The sequence below is a fragment of the Hibiscus syriacus genome, unplaced genomic scaffold, assembly GCF_006381635.1.
Source record: "Hibiscus syriacus cultivar Baekdansim isolate YM2019G1 unplaced genomic scaffold, ASM638163v2 tig00110328_pilon, whole genome shotgun sequence".
Lineage (NCBI taxonomy): Eukaryota > Viridiplantae > Streptophyta > Magnoliopsida > Malvales > Malvaceae > Hibiscus > Hibiscus syriacus.
This window is the reverse complement of record NW_024062685.1, coordinates 6193723-6209651: the sequence shown is the minus strand read 5'-3', so window position 1 is coordinate 6209651 and position 15929 is coordinate 6193723. Positions and strand designations below refer to the sequence as shown.

Genomic DNA, 15929 nt, shown 5'->3' with positions numbered 1-15929 from the left:
ATTTTATTCTTTTAACCAAAACAACCAAAGACAACAATGCATCATTCCCAATAATCTTATTTCTGCCGATAATCCTATTCTCGTCGGTAATCTTACATTCTGTGAACCAACGCAACCTTATATATTCAAAATAAACATCAAAATTTATTTTTTTTTTAATTTTTACCATCTGAAAAAAAGCGAGCAGGAAATGAATCAAACAATTTCACTAGTCCAAAACAGTGTAATCATCATGATACAAACACCAAACAGATTCGTTCACTGCAGCATTCGAATGAATTTTCTGTTTTAATATTTCACTAACAAAAGATTAATTTCCTTTTTTTTCTAACGGATTTTGTTTTTCTTTCTTCATCAAAAGGGCATGATATGGGTAGTTTTAGTATCATAACTTGATAAACAAGACTTGGAATTAACCCGGGAAATCTTAAGCAAATCCGCCGACATTTGCCGAACGGCAGCCGAGCAATTGCTTTGCATCAGCAACAAAAACTTGGTCATCCCATTGCTAATAGCCGCCGTTTCTTGCGCCTTCTCGTCCCTGAACAAGCAGCAGACGCACCAGAGTATCGTCACCGCGTGCTCCGTCGCTTTGTTCGACACTTTCAGCACCGTCTGCACAATCGCTTGTAGCAATATGGAATCGTGCCATATCTCAACCCTTCCTTCACTGCAAGACGACAACGTTTCCAGCAGTCTTAATGATTTCTCGATTATGGAAACGCTCGTGTTTGGCTCGGATAGGTGTTTCTTTAGTTCTGGGATTGCTCCGGATTGGATCACTTTGATTTTTACTCTTTTGCGCATCGTGATTTCGATCAAACAAGATAGGCTCGCATCGATCAAGCTTGGATCCTTCTCTCTGCTTAATGATTTTACTAATTCATGTAGTAGCGCCTCTTCTTCGGCTATTTTGAGTTTGGATTCCCCATCGACCGCAATGGATTTCAGTAATTCAATTGAATGGATTTGCGAAGCTAAAGTTCCTCTTTGTATAACCAGAAGAATCATCGACAAGGGACCAGATTCCAATAACGACTTCTTCTCCAAAATTTTACTAGACATCAAATTCAAAATCTCAACCACTTGTTCGATTAATTTGATATCCGGTTCCACATTTATCATGAAATCGAACACCGCGTTCACAAAACCGTCGATCCTGGCCAGGAATTCGCGGTTCTCCTCCGATTCTCTCGCGAACCAAACGATCTTCTGCAACGATGAAACGAAATTTTCGTTGTCGAGCTGCTTGACCAATAGATTGATATGATCGTGAGAAGGAACAGGTGAATTGGCCTCCAGTTGATGGCGAGTGGCTGAGTCGGACCAGATCTGAATGAGTCGTTGTAAATTCCTGTTCGGGACGAATTCCTTGCTTAAGAGAACTTGCATGGTTGCCGGACACGTATTGTTGCCGCTGTCCAGCCACTGTTGGATGCTGGCTCGGTCGTAGGTCACTCCCGTGCACAAGCTCACCGGGGATTTCATCACGTCCAACGATATCGGACACCGAAAAATATTCGGGACCGTAATGCACAAATCGTTTCTTCCCATATAAGTTTTCTCCTTTCCTTGTTTGGACAGAAAGAAAACGAGAGAAAAATAAAAATTTCAGAGTATGTGGAAGAAAGAGAAGTGGGGAGATCGAAGAGGGAGGGAACGGTGCGGGTTTAAAGATGAGAGAGGATTGGTCAAAGGATACCTGACGTCATAAAATTCATATTTTGTAAGAAATAATATTCTTTCCTTTTTTATTTTTTACCTTTTATAGAATAGTTTGTGTACGACATTCTAATAAAAGATTAAGGAAAAATATAATTTAAAATATTATAAAATATAATCTAAAATATTATAAACAACATAATATTTTATATTGTGCTCAATATAAAAGATTATATTTTTTAATATTTTCAATTACAACCTAAAATTTATTTTTAAATAAAAAAATAAATTTTTTGTAACATTTTAAATTACATATAACTTAAAATATTATATTATTTTATAATAATTTAGACCGTATCTTTTATTAGTCTTATAATAAGTAGAACTCTCCACTTTTATGAGGCATTGGTCAGAGGAGAGTTAGGTTGGGGGAGGGAATCTTCACGCGCGTTTAAGTTCATATTTTAGTGTTGAAGTTCTGAGCCGTGGGATTAACGTCAGAAAATTAATAACTCAATCACGAGATTCAATGAACGGTAGAGATTAGATCCAAGGTAAATATAAGTGTAGATTAAGGATGGTAAAGTGTGTGTGGGGGTGTGGGGCAGCAGAGGCTTCAGTTGGTCGGTCTTGATTTTGCATCATTTGTAGTTTCAGGACTTCGTGCACCTTTGATCTTGTGAAGTGACTTTTTGTTTCTGTCACTTTTTTATTTTAGATAAATTACATAAATATTACTTTTTTCTATTATATTTTAAAGATATTAATTTAATTATTAATATCATTAATTTATAATTAATTGATCACTTGAGTTTTATAATCGTGGTTACAATCACATAAATTTATTGTATCAAGTTTGTACGGTTAACACCGTCTGGTCACGGCTAATACTCTTGACCATCTATTTTAACTCTTATTTCAAAAGATATAAATCTTACGTCGATCATAATTTAGAAAGGGAAAAAAATTGGGGAGATAAGTTGCCGATGATAGATCTATCACAAAATTAAGATATTACTGTTGAAGGCGAATCACCAAAGTCAGCGATTTGATTCACCAAATGGTGTCGAGTGGTGAGACAAATCCTTTATCTACGGTGTACGGCGAAAGATAATGAGATGTATGTGATATGAGGAAGACGTATTTCGAGAAACTGGGTGAGTTCAAGCGCTTGCAAAAGCGTCTCTTTTTACATGGTAGGAACATGGATGAACGGAGGGATGAATAAGAACAATTATCCTTTCAAAATATAAGATTATTAATAAAATTTTATTTTAATCATTTTTATGATTCTATATATATATTTTTTAATTTTAGAAGTTCGGGCTCTATCATAAAATCTTGTTCGTCCCTATATATGAGTAACACCTAAGGAAGTGGAGGTGCCGAGAAGCATGGTTGACGAAAAAAATGTAAGAAAAGATGAAGACATGATCAAGCTCTTTAGGTTTTATGCAGGTCATCATGCCTCTCTTGTTGTGTCTCTGAAATAATTTTATGATTATATATTTTTGTTTGCCGATGATATCACACAACTTACAATTATAAAAATATATTAATTTAATTTTATAATAAATTCACATAATATACAAATCCAATCAATAAAGTTTTAAAATTATATTTATATTTATATTTATATAATCAAGTTAGAGACATTTTAAAATATTTTCATATATGTGTGTGTGGGGTGGGTGGATTATGATTCAGTTACACTATATAAAACTATAAGTTTCACACCAATTTATAGGTATTAGATTTAAATAAATAAATGACTTTGATCTAATTATAATTTATATTACATAAATAAACATTTCTTTAACTCACAATAAAACAATATTTTTTTTATGATTAGGGTTTAAGATTTAGGGCTTAGCATTTAAGGTTTGAAGTTTAGTTAAAAGAGATACTTATTTACTATGAGTTAAAATATATTTATTTATGGGTTATATAATTTAATTAAATATAAACCATTTATTTATTTAAATCTAATAGTTATAAATTGGTGTAAAATTTATTAGTTTTATATAGTTTAAGCAGATCATGCCCATACATATATATATATATATATATATATATATATATATGTGTGTTTATTTTTAGAGATGCAAATTCATGAATATGCATAATAAATAAAGATATTTGAAATAAAACACTAAATATAAATTATATTTAAAAATATTTAAAAAAATATTTTCAACTGAAATAAAATACTTGATAATTTGTTTGAATTTTCAACTTAAAAAAGATGAACAACCAAGCATGAATAGTATAAAGATTTTTTTATCTTGAAATTAAAAATAAAAATTGATTTTTATTTATTTAAAAATAAAATAATAATAAAAATGCTAACTTTTATTAATGAATAATATTTAAGTGGTTTCCAAATTTAAAAAAATATTTATATTTTTTTGGAGCAATAAAATTTAATATCGTATAGTAAATATTTTTTAAGGGGACCAAATTTAATAATATATATGGGCATGGCTCCCCACTAGCCTTATGACGTTCCGCCATTGCTTTGACTCGTTTTAAGACTATTCGACATCGAGTCCATTCGAGCTTCACGGCTTAAGCCCGATCATTGAGATGCACAAGGAAATTATGTAATCACTAGTAGTTCATGACATATATTACATTGTCACATTAGCACTTATCATTAGTTAATTATCGGTAAAGTGCCCGGATAACGTTTCAGGGAGTGTTTAATTCCCAAACTAACGTATTCATTCGATTACTCTAAATGGGGTATTTTCTACAGTAGATTTGGAATCTCTCGGCGTCTTCAAGGTTGAATCAGATTTTTGTGTGTCTTGCTTGGGATTTCCCGACGTCTTATTTGGGATTTTCGGTGTCTTCAGGATGTTGGATTGTTTATGGGATCTCTACCGGTCTTTGAGTGAAATCAAGAAATTTTTTTGGCTTTTTTACACAAATATCACCTTAATATAAAATAATTACTTGTTAGGCACTGTTTAAGAATATTTTACGGATCTAACAAAATTTTAAGAATACCATTTTAAATAATATGAAAAGTTTTGATATTTTATAAATTTATTTAATTATATAATATTTAAAAAAATATTATTTTAAAATATAACACAAGACATACACATCTTTTAGGATGAACTTATAAACTTCGATCTTACAACGTACGAGATTCATGATAAAAGACACTTTCGTTTTCATTAAATTTGTGTAAAATACACTTCTCGATATATTTTATGTAAAATATATGTTAACTATTTTTTATTTAATTTTAATTTAAGTTGTATATAATTTTGAGATATTTTTTCCCTAGACACCCATAAAATAATAGCACGACAATAACGATTTAATGATTTATAAATATTAAATTAAATTGAAATTTAATATTAAGTTGTACAAAACTAAAAACTTATATATTTTATCATACATTATACTAAAGTTTCGATATATTTTTTACCGATACTTTTTGGTGTTAAAATATTATTGTAAAAAGAAGAGAGAATGGACTACAATGGAAACATCATTAAGTGGTGTGCCAGTGATATTTTAGGTGAATTATATACTGAGTAAACTTATATAAAATTTATAAATTTTTTATAGAAAGTATTTAAAAATTTACTATATCCGTAAAATATTCTTAAACAGTATCTAACAAATAATTAATTTATGTTAAGGTGATATTTGTGTAAAAAAGCCAAATGTTTTCCTTGATAACTTAAAGACGCCTAGAGATCCCCATAAACAATCCAACACCCTCAAGACTAGATTCCAAACAAGACATTTGAAGACGTCGGGAAATCCCAAACAAGAAGCCAAAAAAATCTGGTTCAACCCTGAAGACGCCGAGAGATCCCAAATTTACTGTAGAGAACACCACATTTAGGGAATTGATCGGATCAACACGTCAGTTTGAAAATTAAACACTCCCTATAACGTTATCTGGACACTTTTGCCGTTAATTATCATTGAATGATTTTTAATTAGAAATAAATTATTCAAACAAACATTAAAAATGAATTTTGATACTAAACTGATAAATAAATTTATAAAGCTTACTGCAGCGTTCATATTAATCGACTAATATTTAATAAATTATTAAAATCTATTATTCGAATACAGATGTTAGTCAAATCAGGAGTTTAATAATTTATTAGAAAAGTTGAATATGGGAATAAAACTTTACAATTCAACAGATAATCCACACCTCTTTAGCATGTCTACCCCAAAGGTGGATGTGACTTTGTGGGAGCTGAAGCTTCTCAGGAATAGATGAAGATTTTGGAGATAATGAAAGAAGAAAAGGGGGGAACCATGTGATGCAACTACTTGTATGTATGCTCCAACTCTCCTTTTTGACACTAAAAAATGGGGGCCTAAATCCAAAGCATAGTTTCAAATAGAGTAAAATTCTAACTCGAGTTGAAAAATTGATTTTTTTGGACACGATTCAATTAAAAAAAACTCGACTCGAATTGACTTTGAGTTACAATTTCATAAACTCGACTCGACTCGAAAAATGTTTAAGTTCAAATCGAGTTATAAAATAAATCTTGAATAACTCAAAAATTTTAGTAATTAGTGAATTTATTTTCAAATTTGAGTTGAGTCATTCGACTTTGTATATGACATGTATATCGCATATGAAAAAACATGAAGAAATATATTTATATTACATATAGGTTATAGAAAGTCACTTAAATTAGAATCAAATAATATTATAAATATTTACAATAAAATTTAAACAGAAACTCGAAAAAATGACTCAATTTTACTGGACTCAAATTTTATAAACTCGGCTCGGCTAGAGTAAACTCCAATTCATAAAATAAGACTCATCAAATCAAATAACTCAAAATTTTTTAACTCAACTTGCCTCAGCTAGATTGAACACTCATCCCTAATTTCAAATCAATAGGACAATCTAAATTACACCACTTCTGACACATCAAAATAATTTATAGAGAAAATAACCTCAGTGACAAAAAATACCTTATAATATACGATTTTAACCAACTTTTTTTGGATTTGCCAAAATGACCAACTAAATCGCAATGCGATCGATAATTTGCAACGCGATCTCCGGTATCGCAAATCAGTTTCCAGATTCGCAACGCGAACTTCAACTATCGCAACGCGATTTACATATTCGCATTGCGATAGTCCAAGTTCGCGTTGCGATTCGTTGCGATAGTCCAAGTTCGTTGCGATGGTCAAAGTTCGCGTTGCGATTTATTCCAAATTCGTTGCGATAGTCCAAAATCGCAACGACTAGTGGTATTGCATTTGTTTCTTAAGAATTTTCTCTAAAAAGATAGTATTCGCGCGGACGTGTCGAAGACACGTATGATCACGACCACGACCACGACCACGACCACGAGACGAGACGGACGGCGGCGGCGCGCGAGAGTCCCCCTTATTCTCTATCACTCAACAAGGAAGTGGGAAAGCCAAACCTTAAATACCATTCACAATAGTGTTTCCAATACTATGTGGGATTGAGCATTACCAACACTTGTTTCCAATACTATGTGATTATTCAGGAAACAATTAACAATCATGCACCTTGAAACAACTGAATCATCAACCAATTGCATTAGTATTATACGATTAAATATGTCATAATTAAAAGTTAATCTACAATCAATCGTGATTATTGCAATTTTAAGCAAAACATTCAAAAAAATTGCATCACTCGCGAGAATAAAAAAAATTGTTATCGTGCAATTACAATCAATTGAAAATAAATTAGAATTGCATGAAAACTAAACGAACCACAAATACTTTTCATACAAATACTAAAGTCATTAACTATAATTCACAAATAATATCACTATTTAAGGCTCAATCCCACATAGTATTGGAAACAAGTGTTGGTAATGTTCAATCCCACATAGTATTGGAAACACTATTGGGAATGGTATTTAAGGCTTGGCTTTCTCACTTCCTTGTTGAGTGATAGAGAACAAGGGGGACTCTCGCGCACCGCCGCAGTCCGTCTCGTCCCGTCTCGGGTCGGGTCGTGGTCGTGGTAATACGTGTCTTCGACACGTCCACGCGAATACTATCTTTTTAGAGAAAATTCTTAAGAAACAAATGCAATACCACCAGTCATTGCGATTTTAGACTATCGCAACGAATTTGGAATAAATTGCAACGAGAACTTGGACTATCGCAACGAATTTGGAATAAATCGCAACGTGAATTTGGACTATCGCAACGAATTTGGAATAAATCGCAATGCGAACTTGGACTATCGTAACGAATTTGGAATAAATCGCAACGCGAACTTGGACTATAGCAACGAATTTGGAAAATCGCATTGCGATAGTCGAAGTTCGCGTTGCGAATCTGGAAACTGATTTGCGATACCGGAGATCGCGTTGCGAATTATCGATCGCATTGCGATTTAGTTGATCATTTCGACAAATCCAAAAAAAAATTAGTTAAAATCGTATATTATAAGGTATTTTTGGTCACTGAGGTTATTTTCTCTAATTTATATCCATTCCAGAGACTATGCACTCACTTTATGAGTTTACAGTTTATAGTATGCGTTTATGGCATCTATAAACCTAACCTACACAAAAAATAATAATAGTAATAAAAAATAGAGTAAACTACATAAATGACCATATAACTATGGATCAGGTCGTAAAATGACCATAATTTTAAAATTATGACAAATATATCACTGAGCTATTTAAATAGGTTCAAAAAGGCCACACGACGTTAATATTTAATGAAGGTATTTACGTTGTAGTAAAAAATTGGTATAATGAGGGTGCGATCCTTGTAAAGTTACATATTTGCGGCACTAAAACCATACTTTGTTTTCTTTCATTTTGGTCACTACTTGTATATGATTTGTTTCCTTGGATTTTCATTTAGTCCAATTTGATCCTAATTTTGTTTTTAATTTATCTAATGCCTTAATTTGAGCATTAACTTTAAAATATTTTATTTTAGTCATTTATTAAATTTGTAGATTAAATTCCCTAGATTTTAGAAATAATCAATTTGATCACCAAGATTAACTTTAATTCTCAATTTTTAATTAGGTTCTATTTTTGATTTAATTTAATAAGTTTATTTCTCCAATCAAATTGTGACACATGTCACAATATTATGATTATAATTTGAATATTAACTATAATATTATATATATATATATATATATATATATCATTAATTAATATAATATATAATTTGAATATTAAATTATTTTTAATGATTTCATATATATAATCATAAAAAATAAATAAATATGAAAACAGTAAATTTAGTTTAAAAATATTAAATTCTTCAATCAATTATAAATAAACTATTAGATTTATTTTAATAATTTAAGTGTTTTCATATTCTCAATTAACTTAATAATATGAAACATTAATTATATCATATTATTTATTAACTATATTATGTCAATTATATCTCTTTGACATCACACTAATTTCATAATTAATAAAAATTACCTGACTTCACCACGAGCACTCCCCAGTATAAATCGCGAACTCATGTATATCAAAGTACGTATAGGAGAGGAAGAATATGATTGTGAAAGTATCTTTGAATTCATGTTTTATTCGTTTGACAAATGACATATTTTCTTACATTTAGGTCCTTATCTTTTGTACATTTTATAGTTTAGTCACTCTCTTTACTCCTTTAAAGTCCTACCACTAGGGGTGTTCAAAACAAGGTACCTGTGTTTTTGGATATCCAAAATACCAAGTACCCAAAATTTTGGTCCGTGTTCCGGCCCATTACATCCAGGTACCCGTATTTTCGGGTCACAGGTACCTGATTTATAATTTCTTATTTTTTAGAATTATATTATTTTAAAAAATATATATAGAAATTCTAAAGTTTAAAATTTAAAGGTCTATAATATATATTCACACATAAAGTTTAAAAAAATAAATTACATAATTGAAAAAAACTTATTTAAAATTTAAAAAAACTATAATTAAATTTCAATTTTTTTGAAGTTAAAATAAATATGTTAAAAAATAATTTAGAATGTTAATGTGAAATAATTTAAGAAATTAAGAATTTAGAATGTTATGGTGGCAAAATTTAAGAAATTAAGAATTTAGAATGTTAGAGTGAAATAATTTGAGAATTATAAATAAAAATTTAATATAAAATAAAAATAAAAATAATATATATATATATATATAAATAAAATGGATATTGAGTATGCGGGTACCCGGTTAAGCAACATTTTGTTTCATTAAATTGAAATTAGGACCTAATTAAAAATTAAGAATTAAAGTTAATCTTGGTGATCAAATTGATTAATTATAAAATCTAGGGGATTTAATCTACAAATTTAATAAATGACTAGAATAAAAGATTTTAAAGTTAATGCTCAAATTAAGGCACTAGACAAATTACAAGTAGTGACCAAAATAGAAGAAAACAAAGTAGGGTGCCAACGTCGCAAATACATAATTTTTCAAGGACTCATATCCTAATTATATCATTTTTTAACTGCCACGTAAACACCTCCGTTAAATGTTAACGTCGTGTGGCCATTTTGAACCCATTTAAATAGTTCAGTGATATATTTGTCACAATTTTGATGGTGGTCATTTCGCGACCTGACCCATAGTTATGTGGTCATTTATGTAGTTTACCCTAAAAAACAAAAACCAAGCACGGGATAGTCCATATCAACTTCTTGTTTTTCCCTCGTACTTAGATCTTTGGATTAGAATTCAGGAACGTATGCAAAATTTAATATTAGAATTTATAATATTTAAGAAAATCAATTTATAATACTATGGATATAGATTTATAATTTTAAAATATTTAGGGGATAATAGTTTCCCTCCATGGATTAGATGGTTTGTACAATGACTAATCCAATGTGGAATTCCGTTCAAATTCGTGTATTATATATAAATTTTAGATTATATATCTATAATACGAGGATAATACTAAATTATAAAACTCATATTGGAATATTGTAAGCCACATGATCAGAGTTGAACAGCAATGTTACTCACGTGGACTCTTCCCCACAGCTCCAATGATTGTAACTTTCTGTTGCCATTTGATATTTCGTGTTAGAACAAGCACGAGCGGGATCGGACGACGATATAAGTTTTGTCTTCAATTATTTAATAAATATATGTTTAAAATCTTAAATTTAAGAGTTTAAAAAATCAACATTTAACATGCAACAATCATTCTTCTAACTCGACGATTTATTATAGGCTATATTTAAGAGCTTAAAAATCAATATTACGTAAGGTCCCCCATGCTCACTCATTATATGATTATATGAAGCGAATTTAATTCAGGAGAATGTATTTTTCTGTGCATGTACAAGGTTTACTCACAAAAAGTATATGTACTTGAGAAGCAATCCATTAGCCTGCACGAAGATTTGTTCACGAATGCATGCCACTTCGCTCTCACATAGAAAGGATAAAGCCTGAATATTTGACGCATGCTAATATGTTGTGAAATACATAACAAAGGTAGGATTTGGTAGCACGAGCATGAGTCAAACTAGATGATAACAATTACGCAGTATACGAATCTTGTATTCGATCATTCATTCGTTATATATATATATATATATATTTATATATTCAAACATTTGAAAAAGAATAATAGGTAACTAACGCGAATAATTGAGTCCTACAAATCAAGAGAAGAGACGGGGGAGGGTGGAGACGAAGGGTTATTGACGAGCCTTCATAGGTTTATTAGGTTAAATTGGTACAAGTGTACCCGAAGTAACCTGACGGTTGCATTCAAGTTAAGTTTTAATGTCGAAAAGTGAAAAATATTCCTATCCATTTCCCTTTGCATTCTCAAATCCAATTTTCTTGAGACAAAAACATGGAGTAATTTACCATCGATATTAAAATGGATGGATTCCTTGGTGTTTTTATCGAAATATCACCCTTAGACCCATTAATTACCTATCAGATACTCTCTCTTAATATTATTAATCTAGCACACTTTTTGACAAAGCACAAATTACCCTCCGCACCTTTGTAGGGTTTTGTCCGAGCTAGCGCCACATAAAGGAAGACGCAAATCGTCATCACTCCTTAGCGGAACCTCTGACATATACATAAGGTGCAGATCATGAAGCACACATTTCATAAGTCCACATCATCCCTCAAAGCATTTAAAAAAAATGTTTTAAAACAATTAAAAAAATAATTATAGAAACTACCATCATAATTTAATATATATTAGTTTCATGAGTTGAAGAACTTAATGGGGTTATCTTATATAGACATATTAGAATGTTTATGTTATGTTTCTTGACAATGTGAGATAAAAGCTAAAAGGTGTATTCCTTAACTTTTTTTATCTTTATATATAATGAATCTACTTATACACTATTGTTAAATTACATTAGGTTAATATTTATTATTAAGGTTTATATTAATTAAGATTATATATATTTATATGTTAATATATTTAAATAATTACATTAGGTTAATATTTATTATTAAGATTTATACTAAATTAAATTTTGAAGCTGATATATATCAAAGGGGAAACAATATACTCATGTAAGATCGAATATAAAATTAATTATATTCGGGCGACTCAAACACCTTAAAATACTATATGTTTTTTTGTTTTAAATATAGATTATGAGATAATTGGTAATTTTCATGTAATTTATTTAATTATATGTTTTTGCTGTAGTAATTTGAGATGAAATAAGCTACAAGATTTTCTTCCTTCTGAAATTGGCGAGCTTAAGAATCTAATACATTTGTAAGAAACACCTTAAAGTATTTTTTTTCGCTTTATGATAATCAAGATTGTTGTTTTCTACTAACCAAAAAATTGATAAGGTATATGAGCTTCAACAATTTTAAAGGGATATCCCGAATGAGTTAAAAATAGTGTACAAGTAAATTCATTAGATATAGAGATAAAAAAGTTAAAGAATACACCTTTTAACTTTTATCCTACATTGTCAAGAAACATAACTTGAACACTCTCTAATATGCTTGTATAAACTAACCCCATTAAACTTTTCAACTCATGAAATTAATATGTATTAAATTACGATGTTAGTCTCTATAGTTTTATTTTTTTGATTTTTTAAAACATATTTTTTTAAAATGCTTTGAGAGATTATGTAGACCTATGTAAGGCGCGTTTTATGATCTGCACCTTCCGTATATGTCAAAGGTTCAACGAAGGTGCAGATGACGATCCGCGTCTTTCCTTACATGGCGCTAGTTCGGACAAAACCTTGCGAAAGCGCGAATGGTGATCCGCTCTTTGTTAAGAAAAGATACTAGATCAAAATATATGGTTGTCCTTTGTTCTCATATGTAATGGGGTAAGAGGAATGTAAGATAGTAGGCTGCCCCCAACACTAATTGAGAGCAGCTTCCGTAGGAGATCTCCGAATTATGAAATGCCCTCTATGAAACTTGATCTCAAGACCGTTAAGATACTAGATCGATAATATTAAAAGAGAAGATGTTTGACAAATAATTAATAGATCCGAGGGTAATATTTCTGTGAAAGAGCAAGTGGCATCCGGGAAGATGAACTCTTGTGAGATAGTAATTTGTTACCTAAAAAAGAGGGACTACAAACAGTGTGGATTGTTGGGGAAAGTAGGGTACACTGAAACTGTGGAGAGCAGAAAAGGACTTTGAAATATTTGTTTATTTGATGTGAAAGAGCGGTGTCTTCTTGGATAAGATCATAGGTCGAATCCATAATCCCTAGTTTCTCACGTGCAACTACTTTGTTGGACTCGTTCATTAACTAAACCACTAAACACCTATTCACCCCATAAAAATAAGATGGATCAAGTGAAATATTAAATAGTTTAACCTCGAGTTTGACTAGGGAAATTAAATATTGTTATATTTTCGTTGCTATGTTATCAGTCTTGCATCTTCTGGTGTTCTTTAAAACTTTCATAGTATTGTATTCTCTAGATAATTATAAATTTTGACATAAATGCTGATAAAGTCTATAACATCGGTTGAATATATTATCCGACAATCAAATCTATTTAATCTATCAAGTTACGAATAATTATTGTAACCTTAGATTTATACGAATAAATGTTGATAAATTCTATATCATCAGTTGAATATTGTAACCTTAGATTTATACGAATATTAAAGGTTAGTATATAAATTACGATATAAAAATAGAAGAAAAAAGATTAAGAATCTCTAACTATTCATTATTTTCCTATACTCTTTTACTTTTAACCTTCTTCCTAATATTATGATTACAATTTTTCACCTAAATCAAAAAAATAAGGGTATGTTTGTTTCACGTAAAACGTTTTCCGGAAAATATTTTCCTCATTTTCAGTGTTTGGTTGGAGAAAAATTGATTGGACAATGTAAAACATTTTTCTAGTCAACAGAATTTCCTTTATGTTTTCTAGAAAATGACTTACGGTCTGATTTTTCGTAAGTCATTTTCCAAACTTTTTACTTCAAAGAATAAATACTCAAAATAATTTTATTTTATGAATTTAATATTAATAAAATGTTTTAATATCATTTTAATCAAAATATTAATTATTAAAATATTTAAAATATATTTATTAATATTTCTAATAATATAATATTATATTTTTAATATTATAATAAAACAATCAATTATTATAATAATATAAGATATTATATTTTTATTTTAATAATATATAATAAATTATTTTTAAAATTTATATTATTTATTAATTTCATAGAAATAATATTATTAAATTATTAATAATTAATAATATTATTTATATATTAATAATAATATAATAATATTTTAATAAAGATATTTAAAATATACTAATTAATATTTTAAAATATAATATAATACTATTACTTTATTAAATAAATAATTTAATTTATAATATTTTTATTTCAATAAAATATACCAATATTAATATTTTTATTAATAAAATTATAAAAATAATATTTTAATAATAAATAAATTATTTTAATATTTTAAAAATAATAATATTAAGTTTTATGATAAATAATATTATTTATTGTATTTAATATTTGTAATAAATAATTTTAAAAAATCATTAACTAGTGAAAAAAGAATTTAAACAACATCTTTCAAATATCGTAAAACATTTTTCAAAAAATATTTTTTAAAAAATATAATTTATTTTACGAAAAATATTTTTCAAAAAATTAAATTAAAAGGATCCTAACTGAACTTAAACCACAAATTTTCCGTCATATATAATAGATTGTTTATTTTATATGTACAAAATATGGTAAGTATGCAGGTAAACTTTAAATCAGAGGCCTACAAAAATAGGGAGTGGACAGTAAGAAAAGATGGAATTCCCTTGCTGGAGTAGGACCAAACTCCAACCTAACCATGGAAAAAGGAGATGACATAACATAACCCTTGCCCCCACCGTCCCCACAAACTTTATTTTCCCAGTCGTTTTGCTCCCATACTTTCTCTTTTCTTATAATTTGAGTAATAAGATTGTTATATATGTTGATATCAAAGGTCAAAATTTTGAACCCAAATCTGTATTCATCGCTCGATTCTCTTCTCTTCTCTTCTCTTCTCTTCAAATGTACTACATGTAAGAAGGCACATGAATTTATTTGAAAGGTAGTGCCTTTTGTTCTCTCTTCCCTCTCCCTTGCCTGCTTACCACCTTTTTCTCTCATCAAAATACACCTAATTTTCCCTAGTTCGGTACCCACTTCAGCTGCAGCATGACGGTTCATTGTAGAAGGCAGCTGGTTCCACTAGTACTACTCTGTCTCTTTATAATGCTTATATTCGTTGTTAGCCACTGCCATGGTTCAAGAACCACCACCGACGCTTTCAAAATCAGCCCGAAATCTCCTTACGTAGGCCATTTCATCGGATTCTTGCCTAGACGTCTCCCGGTTCCGGCTTCGGGTCCTTCGAGGAGACACAATGACCTCGGCTTACATAGTTGGAGATCACCATGAGGATCAGTATTTCTTATAAACAAGAAAGGTGGTGATTACTTTGTTCTTTTTCTTTTTGGGTTCTTTTACCTTCATTTTCAGTTCTCTTACTGGAATTGAATACGAGGAGTGGTGGCATACTCAACTGATGTATATGGACTTTTAATTACTGGCCATTGTTTTAGTTCCCATATCCTCTGCTTGTATGAGAAGAAATCTTGTATGTATATATATAATTGTTAATAGAGGCAAAATTTTCATTTTCCCCACATCAAATATGAAGCAGTTACGGATAATATGTAGTTTATATTGTTCATTTACCAGCTTGTTTCTGAACATTTTCGTTCATCGGAA

General features: G+C 29.7%; 1 protein-coding gene across 1 annotated transcript; it reads right to left on the bottom strand.

The window, feature by feature from the left end:
- Nucleotides 1–267: 267 nt before the first annotated feature.
- Nucleotides 268–1630, bottom strand: LOC120118269 (U-box domain-containing protein 27-like). Its single transcript, XM_039138355.1, has one exon. The coding sequence runs from the start codon at nucleotides 1552–1554 to the stop codon at nucleotides 355–357; it is 1200 nt and encodes a 399-aa protein (XP_038994286.1). The 5' UTR covers nucleotides 1555–1630; the 3' UTR covers nucleotides 268–354.
- Between the last annotated feature and the right edge of the window lie 14299 nt (nucleotides 1631–15929).

Excerpts from the sequence above, each read along its gene's own strand:
- LOC120118269 (XM_039138355.1), bottom strand. The coding sequence starts at position 1,554 with ATGGGAAGAAACGATTTGTGCATTACGGTCCCGAATATTTTTCGGTGT.